Raw genomic sequence first — 14,535 nt, forward strand, 5'->3', positions numbered from 1 at the left:
AGAAAAGAAAGGTCATTTCAATTTTTTATTCACCAAAGGATCATAGGGAGGGTAAAATTGTCATAAAAGGGAAGGAACAAGTACATGAACAATAAAAAGACTTCTTGCTTCTGTGAGGGTTTGCTTGTTTGATTTCTTGCTAGTTTTTTCCCCCGTTTCTGCCTGTGTTACGGCGATTATCCAGGAAAGACTAACTGATACAGAGTTCCTGAATCACACACATGAAAGCACAGCCCCAAAATGTACAGTAAAACAGTGTAAGTGAAACCAGATCTGGTTCTCTATTACAGCTTTGTTTGAGAAACTACTGACGGAAACTCTTCCATCACCTTGCTATACTATTTGCAGAATGAATCACAGAGCTTCAGAGGTTATGTTTTAAAGAATTCAGCAGCACAGTAAGTACACCGAGGAACTTAAGCATTTCAAAGCATTCTTCAGTTTCCACTTCCTCCACTTTAAAACAGAAGGCAGTAAGGTGTGCAGGAGCAGAAGCCACTTCCACCACAATGAAAGTTCAGCTTCTATCATATTCCTTGTGTACATCCGTCCATTAGTGCTTTCATATAAAAACAAATTCTATCACTTTCCTTTCTGCAGATGTCCAAATCTACATGAAGTGTTCACTCTCATGCCATGCTTGGCTCCTTCTTCCCCCTCCTCCATGAGTGCAGAACTGGAAATAACCCATCGACACAGTTCACCATATGTACCAATAAAAACTAGAAACTTATCCTGTTGATGACATGTACCTACACATGTCTCAGCTTCCACTAAGCTGACACATGGGCTTGTAATCTGGCTGGGAGAGAATGAGAAACTGCACAAAACTGTGCCATTTATTAAGCATTTCTATTTATAATTGTCACATTCCACTACTAGATGTTTAAAATAGCACTATTTAAGGAAGAGTTTTCTCCCTGTCACTGAAAATACTGTTTGGAGCTTATTTATTGCCCTCAACATCCATATAGATTTTACGACTAAAAGCTACCTTATGTCATGTATACATTAATGACGAAGCCTACAAAGCCCACAGCTACTGATCACATCGATTTGAAGTCAATGAACTGGAATGAAGAGGCTTTCATAGTGGAAAAAAAAGGAAGATACATAATAATCAGTAAATAAAATGACAGGCTATTGATCACTGCTGTATCTATAAATAGCATTTTCCAAATGGTTTCTGAAGTCAGACTTATATTTGCATTGACAGCTACTGGCATTATCCAGCTATAAAAACTTACATACAATCTTTCAGAACAACAGGTCCCACAAAGTTATCAAAAACCCAAAAAGTTTGATTTACATATCAGCCAACTTATTGTGCAGTAATTTGGCTCTTTGTAAATATGAAGTGAAAAAAATACATTGTTGCATCTATAGAGAAAGAGTTGTCTAGGAGCAAGGTTTCTAAATTCAGATTTAAGAACATTAAGTGATTTCCAGGCTCTTTAATTAACCTCCCTAGACTTCTTACAGAGTTTTCTTAACAATTCAGCTCTAAATCTCAGTTTGGGGTCAGGCCTCTTACAGTGATAACAAACTGGTTTATTACAGCAATGTGTAAAAAACAATACTGAAGCCAGACACATTTACAGTGTTATTAGGAAAGGATGAAAAAGCAGGTTCATGGAGGAATCTGCTGCTATTCTCATCATGTAAGCAGCAGCTGTCCCCTCTTTGGCTTAGTTTCAGGGCAACAGGCACAGATTTTCAAAGTATCTGCACACATCTTGTTTTGAGATTTCTCTTTCCTATCTACCCCCCCAGAATGCTGCACCTCTCACCCTGCCAATGTTGTGATAGACTCATTTGAACTTGCCAACAAGGAGGACAGACAAGACGTAGCTTTCGGGTTTTTTTCCCTCACTTGTTTATGAAGGGAGCAGATGGAGCTACACCTTAAATTCTGCTAATGGATGTAATCTCTTGCGATAGCCAGCATTTAGAGAACAGAGAAAGGAGCTGTAAGCGCATGTCTGGCTAGGAACAGAGTGATTCAGTCACAAATAATGGCCAAATAAAAAGTATTTGTTTTATTACAGGTTTGCCTATTACATGTTTGCTCGTTTTTCCTTTGCTAACATCCAGATAGGGAGGCACCCCAGAAGTTTTTAAACACTGGCTCAGGAAGTCCTTCTAGCATTGCTCCCACAAGTGTGATTTCTGGATCTATAGATCTTTGGCTACATGGACTCAGCAGAGGAAGCAGTTTGGCAGAATGCTGCATCATTACTAGAAGGAGTCATGGAAACAAATGCAAGTAAATCTCAGCCAAACAACACAAACGGTACAGGACACAAACAGGTAACAGACTGCTACTACAAGTTTATGGATTATTCCAGGATAAGTCTTTTGGGTAAAGCATCAGCTTTAACTGATATTTTATAAAGTTGTTTAAACAAGTTTAGCTCCAAGCACAAAATGCAGGACTTTGTACTGCAATCAGATGTATGAAGTAGGAGACGTGAGCATTCCCATACTCGTTTCCTTGCAGAATTAAAGGAAGAAGAGATCATCCAATGTATCTTGGCCAGACAAACACCCTTTTTGACAATGCTACTGCAACGAGTAAGCAAATGGACATGATGGATTAAATTACATTTAGTCATGAATTACGTTCCATCCCTGGCAGTGTTCAAGGCCAGCTTGGACGGGGCTTGGAGCAACCTGGTCTAGTGTGAAGTGTCCCTGTCTGTGGCAGGGGCTTAGAACTAGATGATCTTAAGGTCCTTTCCAACCCAAACCAGTCTGGGATTTTGGTGAACCAATACAACTGTAACAATTTTCACTTAAAAAATCTTCATAAACATTATTTTGAAAAATTATTGCTCGGCTTTACTGCAGAAAAGCAGTCAAACGATTTATCATTACATTTACTGAACATAAGCATCATAGCTTGACAGTTGCTTTCTGACATTGCTTGAGTGCCAAGGATTACAGAACAACAATTTACATAATAATGATATCAAAAAACCCCACCCAAACCTACCAAACACAAGGCAAAGAAGAAAAGGCTTGGAGACCAATGGAGTATGAGGTATTTTCTGATTTTGTGTCTAGGCACTTCTCTGGAAAGACATTATCTGAGATAATAATTAAAAATACAAGACTGTTTGTGAAGGTTTGGGCTTTTTTTTTTTTTTTTTTTTTTTTTAATTTTAAAAGAGAATAAATCCATCAATAATCATAGAATGAACCAAGCTGGAAAAGACCTTTAAGATCATCAAGTCCAACCATTCCCCAGCACTGCCAAGGTCACGGTTTGTGAACACTTCCAGGGATGGTGATTCCACCACTTCCCATTACACTATTAGCTTCAAGTGTACTATACAAGTATGTGACATGTTAAGATGATCCCCTCCCTCCTCTTTCTTTATGGCAAGTATTTGGCCAAGATTAAGTTAAATGGCCTCAACAGGTTAAAATAAGCACAAGGAACAAATCCATATGACTGAGGTCAAAAATGACCTTTACTTAGAAAGAATGTTTACTTTACCAATGAGATAAAGTGTATGTACACTCAGAGCACGATTCCTTCTCACTGGAGGACAGCCTACCAACAGTCTTTAGTGGTGGTACCATGTAATTTCTGCCCTACTTTCTCATATTGTGAATGGGTGTTTCAAGAGATGCAATACTCACTTACCTCTTCAAGAAGACGTGTGACAGCATCTATGTCATTGTATGTTTTAGTCATCTGGCCCACTCTTTCAGCGCATAAAACTGTGAGGAGATAAAACAAAACATTCATCATATTGACAACACTTTTAGGGGGAAAATACCCCTGTAATATCCCTTTAGGTTTTTAAAACTACTTATGTCAACTTTGGGTAAGTATATCGAAAGCAAAATTAAAAAACCCCAACCTACCCTCAAAAAATAATCAAAGCCTCAAGTTAAACTGAGTTTAACTTTTCTCTTTTTTAATGAGCGTTTGCTTTTGTCAGTGACAGAGCAAACTTAAAATGTTAAAACTTCACTGAAGAGGAAAGCCTTGAGTTTATAACAAGTGAAACCAGGCATTCTTAGACACATAATTAGGATTCTGCCATGTCACCTACTCATTGTATTACGTGCAGTAGAATTACTTGATCAATAAGCAACTCCGATAAAGATACTGTGTCATTAAGTTGATAAGAAATGGGTTCTATGATGAGAGACTGCAAAGCAAATACAAAATGCATGCAGAATAATAAATGGTTCTTGTAATACCCAGACCACACCACAGTGGCTGTAGTATCACTAATAAAAATATTTAGACTGGATGAGACGATTAATCACTAAGAGGGAGCCTGTTTTGTTAGACTGCAGAAAGCATGCAGAAGTTTAGTCTACCACCACAGGTGATCCTTTTAGAAGATACACTGTCATATCTAGAAGTCTGCAAGTTGTCTAAAAATCCACCAATAATCAGAGGAAACAACAGCACTTTCTGCTCTACCCTCATATTCACTTTATTTTCAGCTATACCTGTTCCTCGAACCCTGTAATTCTGGGGAAAAGGGATTGTTAATGAAGTTCAGTTGATCATATGGATCAGGGGTAATCAGGCTGCTGCAGCACTAATTGTTCTTCAGGGGATTTACCCTTGACAATGTCAGTTAAAGCTCACTTTGACAAATGAGCTGATGCTGCTCTAGTGCACATTAAGGCAGGGAGAGGCAGATAAGGCCTAATAAGATTTAACTGGGGATTGAAGGGGGAGTGTATTGAGTACAGTGACATTACCAGGAGACTGTTTGTCACACCAAGGAAACAATACTGCCCAATTTATACATATACAATATATAATTTATACCCAATATTTAAATATACAATAAATATTTATAAACAGTGGTCACCACCTAAGGCACATCAATAATCTATCAAATGCAACAGTACTTAGGTAGCTGTTGAAATGTTGGAGGATTCTTTTCCATACATAAATATCAGAAAGTTGCTTAAGCTACAGCAAGAAGTACAATTTGTTTCTATTTATTTTCCCCTTTCTGAAATTCTATTTTTGAGGATTAGATCCTAAGAACATTTACAGTATTTAGTGCCATCAACAGTGCCAGTGAACTCTAAAGAATGCCATTCAAATGTATTCAAGAGATAATTCCACTTATCCAAATAATTAAGTCTGAAAGCAGCAAGGGTAAAGAGTTTACACTTCAAAGTAGTAGTTTGCAGTATATCACATTACATAGTGATATAAAGAACTATACCACTGCACAAGCAAAAATACAGTGCACCTGTACTACAAGCTGTATTACTCTAAAGCAGACTAATCGGGATCCACAGAACAAACCTGAAGTAACTCACAGAGAACATAAACTGTAATAAACAAAGGGGTTAAACAGAAGCCTTCCATAAACACTTCACATGGCGACACATCCAGCAGACTATCGACAATAAGAAAATTAACCCCACCATAAACCCTTTCTTTCTTAAACATAGCGAGTTCATAAGTCATGCCATAAAATACTTACGAGAAACCCTGACACCAGCAGGTTATTTTCCAAAACAAGCGTACACTAAATAGTTCCCTTAGTTACTACCTTCCCTCACTACTATAAAATAATGTTTGAGATTGTCACTAGCAATCTCATTTTAACTCTGTATCTATTAGTAATAGTCACTACTAATTCTGACTATGGCAACCTTACACCACCCCAATTCAGCTGAATGTATAAACCTTCATAACATGAAAGCTGATAAAAGGACAGTGCTTCCACAGGCAGAAGAAAGTCACTCTGCTGGGAGACTGATGATAAAGGTTGATTTATATGGCCGCTCACTTGGCTATTCCTTCAGAACTTGCCCTTTCATCTTTAACTCTGCAGGGTAACACCACAGCTTTATCACAACAGATGTACTAGTAGCAAAGCAATAGCAACATGGTCACCAACAGCTTTTATATCTCAAAAGATCCATCAAATTTCTGTTGATCATTGCTAAAACGAAGTTCTTCATGTACTACTCTGCCACTCTGTAAGGGTTTCACAGCAGAAAACACAGAATCATCCGGGTTGGAAGGGCCCTCTGTAGATCACCCAGTCCAACCCCCTGTCAAGGCAGGGCCACCCAGAGCAGGTCACACAGGAACGTGTCCAGACAGGTCTGAATGTCTCCAGAGAGGGAGACTCCACAACCCCCCTGGGCAGCCTGTTCAGTGCTCTGACACCTCAGTGTAAAGAAGTTGTTCATCATGTTGAGGTGAAACTTGTTGTGTGTTAGTTTATGGCCATTGCTCCTTGTGCTGTCGGTGGGCACCACTGCAAAGAGTCTGGCACCATCCTCCTGGCACCTGCCTTTGAGATTCTGATCTGCATTGATGGGATCCCCTCTCAGCCTGCTCTTCTCTAGACTAAACAGGCCTAGCTCCTGCAATCCCTCCTCATAAGAGAGATGCTCGAGACCCCTGATCATCCCTGTGGCCTCCGCTGGACCCTCTCCAGTAGCTCCTTGTCTGTCTTGTGCTGAGAAGCCCAGAACTGCACACAGTGCTCTGAACGGGGCCTCACCAGGGCAGAGTAGAGGGGGAGGATTCACCTCCCTCGACCTGCTGCCACACTCCTCCCGATGCACCCCAGGGTGCTCTTGTCCCTCCTGACTCAAGGGCACAAACTGCCAGCTCATGGTCAACTTATAACCCACCAACACCCCCAGGTCCTTCTCAGCTGAACTGCCCTCTAGTAGGTCAGCCCTCAACCTGTGCTGGTACCTGGGGTTCTTCCTCCCCAGAGGCAGGATCCTACAGCGGTATCTTACACATCCTCTTCAACATCCAAGTGGAAACAAACTTTCATTGATCATATCTAATACCTCCTCCAGTCAACTACCTCCTATCAATATACAATAGAGCAGAAGCACACAGCTACTAACTGTAAGGAAGGCTTTCCTCTTGGAAGGAGGACAAACTTGCAAAGAGGTGTTGCTCTCCATCCCTCAGAAATCAAGGCTTGTGGGGAAGAGAAGGTGAAAAGCGAGGGGCAAGAAAGCAATTGAGAAGCATTAAAAAAACTCAAATCTGTGCTAAGTATGTAGTCATTCAGCCTCCACAGATTACAAGGTAACAGATGGCCAATTGCTACTGCAGAGATATTTATTTCCTTAGTGTTCAAAAAATCTACAGGTGAAAAAGACAAACTACTTTAAATAATCATTTTGAGCTCTGACCAGTGCAGTATTGAGGGGAAAAAATCCCCACAAACTCTCCACCTCTAATGGATTCTGCATAGTAGGTTTCCAACCTGCTGGAGTCTCTGATGAGTACAACTGACACCACTGTAAAGACAAAACAAGAGCAAATGAAGGACAGTGCTCTGTAATACAAACCCTACAGTGCCAATTTACTGACCTCTTTTTTCTCACTTGCAAATCAGTAGTATTTTTGCTTGAGGGTGATAGGAAGCACAGTGTCTAAAGGCATGGATGTGTGCAAACATCTAAATCAAATACATTTTGCATCTCTCAGTTTATTGAGAAGGGTGTTAGACAAGAAAGAATAATAATGAAGAAAAGTCTACATCAAGTGGAGAGACCAGAGAATTCCAGAAACAGAGCTAGAAAATGTGATTTGCTAACTGCTTTGATGCTACAGATTCAAAACAGGAAACAAAGAACAGAGAAAGCTCCTAACACATTATTTTCATAACACCATTAAATACATGCTAGCAGGAACACATCTGCAGTTCCAGGTATTTGTGGGGTTTGTGTTGGCTTGGTTTTGTCTTTTTTTAACAGCCAAAGACACAAATGGCTAAATGCTACACAGATCAAGTATTTCCTCTGCCTTAAAGTATTTAGCACCATCCTCTAACCTTCTAAAAGCTTGCAAATGTACCCACATCCCTGTGTTTCCCAATGTAAGTACAGCTGAAAGGATGTACTCTGCGTTTATTTCTTGCCATCTATTTATTGCAGCATCTGACTGGAAGCTTCTTTCAGGCTGAGAGCTCAGAATTGACCGATTCCCAAGCTAAAGATGCTCAAGGACCTTCCTGAATTGCTGCATGAAAGAGCCATCTAGCATGCTACTTAGAGGAAAAGTATGTTTCCAGGAATAGGAAAGACCAATGGAAGGGAAAGGAAGCAAGAATCCCACTATTGGGAGCTGCAGCAATCAGCCACCACCCACCAAACAGTAGATTCAGGTGGAAGAGAAAAAGAAAGCAAGAAAAATAACTCACAGGAGGCAGCAATCAGAGTCCTCAGCCCCTGCTCTCTGCATCCCTCCTTTTCATTTTTGAGAACTATCAATGAGGGACAAACTAAAGAACTACAAGAGAGCAGCCACGGCTGAAGAGGAAAGCCCAGCTCTCCCTGCTCCTCTTCCCATCTATTTCCTACTACTGCAAAACAGAACGGGGAAAAGATGTTATGGTAAAGTTTCACTTTAGGGGCAGATAATACTGACCTATATAATGATAGTGTCCAACAGGGAAGGCCCTAGTGCATGGGGATTTCCCTACTACCAAAATTTATTTCCTCAGAAAGTACATCAGGATAAGGGAATACTGTTCATGGAGCAGAGATCTCTGGCAATTCTAATACTGATGCTTCTTACTGGCAAGGTGGCAGCAAGGGTCATTGCTTTGTTTCATAACAGCTCCCTACCCAAAGCCTTTAACTATGGCAAGGCTATTATACTCCTGATCAGTCACGATGCTCTGCCTCAGAAATAGCTTCTCTCTCCCTTCTGCTCTGCTTAGAGCTCTGTTCAAACACCGAGGATACAATGGCAAGTTCATCACATCCTAAATGTTGTGCACTGAGGTGTACAGATCACAGTAACGCTGACTGACCAGCCGTGCTCCTTAGTGCCAGCAAACCTTAGAGACTCTGGCAGACTCAGACTCCTCAGCTTACATTGGTTTCATTTTTGAAAGGCTATTTCTGCAGTCTGAGGATAAAGCACTTGCTAAAAATCACAGCTTCAGTTCTAGAGCCACTAATAGTTATTGCTCTGGCACTGGTTACTGTGAGCACTACATTGACTCGAGCCAAGCACACAAGGAATTCTCAAACTGTACCATATTACGTATATTCCCTTTCAAATTATACCAAAAATGTGCTGTTGGCTCTGGTTCTGATCCAGACTAGAAAGATTTTACATGTTGAAAGACAAACATGGTACCTCCTCCTCCTCCAAAGAGGTTTTTACAGCCCTGGCTATACTGGGGCAGTCTTCAGGTCTACTGTTGCCTGTCACAGCCCTGCCTGAGACAGCCCTAAGAGAACACACTCATCTGAAGAGCTTCAAAATTTTGAGACTAATGTCACTGGAGCTTGAACAAATGTGCTCCTAAGACTTGCTAGAAGGCCAAATATGAACAGAACCAGCACTTCCTCTCGCCTCCCCTCTGCTCCCCAAGCACAGGAGCAGGCCAGCGCCTCCAGAAGGCAGCCCAGGAGCTCAGTGGGTGGCTCTGACCCTGCTTAGAGGATAAAGAGTGGTCACAGCACGCCAACTGCTTCACAGCTGTCCTGTCACACTGTGGGCGAGCTGCGTGGAGGAGGCGGAAAGAACAGGATGTTGTGAGTGATACATACTCAGTCAGCAAGCACTGACTGAGTTCAGCCTGGAGAAGAGAAGCTGAGTGGAGACCTGAGAGCAGCTTCCAGTGTCTGAAGGGGGCTACAAGGATGCTGCAGAGGGACTCTTCATCAGGGACTGTAGCGATAGGACAAGGGGTGATGGGTTCAAACTGAAACAGGGGAAGTTCAGGTTAGATCTAAGGCAGAAGTTCTTCCCTGTGAGGGTGCTGAGGTGCTGGCACAGGGTGCCCAGAGAAGCTGTGGCTGCCCCATCCCTGGCAGTGTTCAAGGCCAGGTTGGACACAGGGACTTGGAGCAACCTGGTCTAGTGTGAGGCATCCCTGCCCATGGCAGGGGGTTGGAACTGGATGATCTTAAGGTCCCTTCCAAACCAAACCATTCTGTGACTCTATGATTCTATAGAAAATAACCACCATAAGTTCAATAGACAATGCCAATAGATTTTTTTCTCTTTTTAACGTTACAGCCTGGGTTACTGCGATTACAATGGCACAGTTTGCAAATTAATCTTTTAATATTAAAGTCCAGTTACTGATTCTTCTAGAAGAGATTTTATCTTGCCATTTAAGCTATGGCTTGAAGGGTGTTTGCTGCCATTTTTTTCATACAGTATTCAAAGAGCTTAGTAAATCCAATACTAAGGCCTCGCATACAAACCTATGCCATCTCTTAATCTCAGGTTTGGGAAAAAAAACTTTGCTCTTATTTCTTTTCTAAAGCTTATTCCTGAACACTCCTCCATTTCAAAGTACTTCCTCTAAGCAGGCCATGAACTGCATTGGATTTTCTTGTGATGAATAAAGAATCAAGCTAAAGGAAACGTCAACAAGAACATCACACAATTAGTCCTTCTGTTAGCAGAAACACAGATCCAATGTGGTAACTTGGAAAATACAGCCACAAAGGGAAACTAAGGAGACAAGGAAAAGCACCTGGAGAGAACTCACGATCACTTTAATGCAAACACCATTTACTGATATAGCTCAGCACAGCTCTTCTGTTGAAAGTGCAGAAAAATCCTTTTTTTGCAGGATTTTTGATCACTAGCCATTGAATTACTGTCTTGACATTCTCTTCCATCCATTTCTTGTCAACAAATGGCCAGACTGCATCCTTGCAACTAATGAATGGGTGTAAAGCTTAAACCAGGATCTGGACTGTACATCTTTCCAAAAATCCTAAAATGAAGTTACAACCAGCTCTCTCCCTCTCTTAAATACATGATCTTTTCCTATTGCAGCTCTTGGGGGGGGACTGGCTGTGCCAAAGCTTTCAAGAATTACCAGGCTCCATTTGCTTTGTTTTAGGGATTACAGATTCCAGGGACCTGTAAGGCCTCTACTCAATGTCTTAGTAAGATAAACCAAGTATTTTACATTTTCTCAAAGTCAGACCCCCGGAGTGTCTGAACTTGAGATTTTAAGAGGGATCACAAAAGGGTTCTTTTTAATTAAACTTAAGCTCTATCCTTAGCTTGCATTCACCTGTTACTTTAGATAAGGAAGACTCAATCTAATACATTAGTAAATTGAAATAGTAATGACTGGCTGCCATTGCAGGTCCTAAAGAGGTAATAGTCTTTTCCTGTTCCACCTGCAAAAGCAAGAATCAAAACACTTCCCAGTTTCAGAATTAGCTGACCCAACAAATCACTTACCAAAGAAAACTTCATGCTGCCCCTTCCCAGCACAGGCATTTTATCAACAACAACCGATACACATTATCAACAGACACCCCTGCGCAGTTTCACTGCAGTCAGCTCAAAGACCAGCTTATCAAGAGCGAACAAGTGCTGTCAGACACATTTACAACTCCAAAGCAATGCACTGACTCAAGGACTGTCCTGCCTAGATCCTTATGAAGGTGCTTCCCATTCTCATCAAGAGAAGCCATTCTGTCACACTGCCAAGAGTAAAGCTAGTTCTGATAGAGGCTCTAGAATCATAAACTCATAGAATGGTTTGGGTTGGAAGAGACCTTCAAAGCTCATCTACTCCAACCCCCTGCAATGAGCAGGGACATCTTGAACTAGATAAGGTTGCCCTTATCATCTAGCCTGGCCTTGAATGTCTCCACGGATGGTTCATCCACCACCCCTCTGGGGAACCTGTGCCAGTGTTTTACTACCCTCACTTTACAGAATTTCTCCCTCACGTCCAGCCTCGATCTCCCTCTTTTAGCTTAAAACCATCTCCCCTCGTCCTGTCGCAACAGACCCTGCTAAAAAGTCTCTCCCCGTCTTTCTTATAGGCCCTTTTTAAGTACTGAAAGGCCGCAGTAAGGTGTCCCAGGAGCCTTCTCTTCTCCAGGCTGAACAACCCCAACTCTCTCAGCCTTTCCCCAAGCAGAGGTGCTCCATCCCTCTGATCATTTCTGTGGCACTCCTCTTGACCCTCTGCAACAGGTCCATGTCTTTCCTGTACTGAGGACTCCAGAGCTGGACACAGGACTGCAGGGGGGCCTCACCAGAGTGGAGTAGATGCGGGGAATCACCTTCCTTGACCTGCTGGCCACGATTCTTTTGATGCAGCCCTGGACACAGCTGGCGTTCTGGGCTGCGAGCACATGTTGCCCGTTCATGTCCAGCCTTCAACCCACCAGTACCCTCAAGTCCTTCTCCTCCGGGCTGCTTTCAACCCCTCCATCCCCCAGCCTGTATTGATACCAGGGTTGTCCTGGCCCACATGCAGGACCCTGCACTTGGCCTTGTTGAACCTCAAAAAGTTCACATGTGCCCACTTCTCAACCTTGTCTAGGTCCCTCTGGATGGCATCATGTCCCTTGGTGTCAACTGCACCACTCAGTTTGGTGTCATCTGCAAACCTGCCAAGGGTGCCCTCCATCGCGCCAGGTCATTGCTGAAGATATTAACCAGTACTGGTCCCAGTATGGGCCCCTGAGGGACACCACTCATCACTGATCTCCATCCAGACATTGAGCCATTGACCACTACTCTCTGGATGCAACCATCCAGCCAATTCCTTACCAAACAGTCCACCCATCAAATCCATCTCACTCCAGTTTAGAGAGCAGGATGTTAGAATCATAGAATCACAGACCAGTTTGGTTTGGAAAGGACGTTAAAATTATCCAGTTCCAACCCCCTGCCATGGGCAGGGACAACTCACATTAGACCATGTCGCCCAAGGCTCTGTCCAACCTGGCCTTGAACACTGCCAGGGATGGAGCATTTATCACTTCTTTGGGCAACCTGTGCCAGCGCCTCAGCACCCTCACAGTATGTTGTAGGGGTCTGTGTCAAAGGCTTTACAAAAGTCCAGTCAGACAACCACCATAGCCCTTCCCTTGTCCACTGATGTAGTCACTCCATCACAGAAGGCCAATAGGTTGGTCAGGCAGGACTTGCCCTCAGTGAAGCCACACCAGCTTTCTCAAATCACCTCCATGTGCCTTAGCATGTCTCCTAGAAGGATCTGTTCCATGATCTTCCCAGGCACAGAGGTGAGGCTGATGGGTCAGTACTCCCCAGGGTCCTCCTTTCTACCCTTATAAACAACTGGTGTGATATTGCCCCTTAGTCCTGTTTGTTAAAAACTAGACTGAGCACAGTCACAGGACCTAAATGACCATGGAAATACTAGACTAGTAGTGAGTACACATTCTGCACATGGAATGAGCCAAACAGTTAAACAGTCTTAATCACAGTCTTTATTCCCTTCCAATAACTACAGAAGGTTAAAAAGAAGCCTATTCTCACAGACTTTCAATTTCTGGTATCAGATATACAGCCAGATGTGGCTAAAATGTTTCTTTTGTTCAGCATGAAAAAGCTACATAATGGTGTTTCCAACTGCTTTACTTAAAGAATGGACTGACTCATCCCCAAGAGAAATACTATCATTTATAAGTGCACCCACGTGCATAGATACAGAGAAATTCCACGTATAATTTTAGTGCATGTGTCACTACTAGACTGTGTGTGTAGGTGACCTGAATATATAGGTGGAGGAGAGAAGGCATCTTTAGAAGGCATTTCAAATACATACTGAGCTTCTGAGGGGAAGGTACTGTAGAAAAACAGGGCTAAATTTATCCCAGATGGAACTAAACAGTTTTTTCCTCTCTCTAAATCAACAAGCACAGCTTCAGACTGTACATAGATGTGGATGAAAGATAAAGTCAGCAGGAAGAGTAAGCTCCACATGATCTATGTTTCAAAACCAATGTGGGTTTGCCTCTCTTGATGTTTCCTCCCCGCTCCAATCCCTAAAGCTTCCTTTCACCAGTATTCTCTCCAGCACTTTCCTATTTTGCACAGACACACAAGTTATCTCAGAGTCCTTCAGAGACCCGTAACAGGAGAGATGGATAGCTTACTGACTATGACTGAAATCCAGATGGAATATTTGATTCTGAGGAAGTCTTTACAGGAAAACCCTATGCAACAGGATTCAAGGAGCATGTTTCATTCACTGAGGCTTCAGACCCAGCTTTCTCAGAAGGTGAATATGGGTCACATTCCAAGCTTTATGAGAGTGTATTTGGAAGCACCAGTTCTCTACCACAAAACTGCTGTTTTATAGCAAAATTTACACCATATGAAATAGCATCAACAGTGCATTTAGCTTTTGGTACCTGAAGCCCTGGAAAAGCTTGCTGAGAGCAGCCCCTGAATGGGTGCACTCTGTATACAGCAGTTGTGCAGCAGGATTCTCAATGCACGGACATTCACATTCCCGCCCCAATGGGCCAGCTGTCTCCAGTACTGCAGATGTCCACTATTTCCACAAGTATGACAAGATTCTGGGGTTGTTTTGTTGAAAGGGTAAGTCCCAAGACCCCAAATTTAGATTATTTCTGTCTATGTGCTTTCAAGTTCATGGGTAAGCACAACATTGTTGCTCTGTTGTTCTACTCATTTTTAGAAGAACCAGTTGGGAATGACAACCTAATACAGACAGTTTCATAACACACACAAGATGTAGATATAAAAAATGCACTACAATGCCAAACGCACTTTCATTA

At 42.3% G+C, this 14,535-nt stretch overlaps 1 protein-coding gene across 8 annotated transcripts in view; it reads right to left on the reverse strand.

Moving 5' to 3' along the window:
• Positions 1-14,535, reverse strand: part of TRAK1 (trafficking kinesin protein 1) — a 142,131-nt gene that overhangs the window by 33,519 nt on the left and 94,077 nt on the right. For all 8 annotated transcript variants that reach the window (XM_030488633.1, XM_030488642.1, XM_030488651.1 and 5 more), the window contains one exon: positions 3,653-3,729. In XM_030488633.1, coding sequence (XP_030344493.1) covers positions 3,653-3,703 — 51 coding nt within the window. In that variant the 5' untranslated portion in view covers positions 3,704-3,729. The remainder of the gene's footprint in view (positions 1-3,652; positions 3,730-14,535) is intronic.

The sequence above is a fragment of the Strigops habroptila genome, chromosome 1 (assembly GCF_004027225.2).
Source record: "Strigops habroptila isolate Jane chromosome 1, bStrHab1.2.pri, whole genome shotgun sequence".
Taxonomy (NCBI): domain Eukaryota; kingdom Metazoa; phylum Chordata; class Aves; order Psittaciformes; family Psittacidae; genus Strigops; species Strigops habroptila.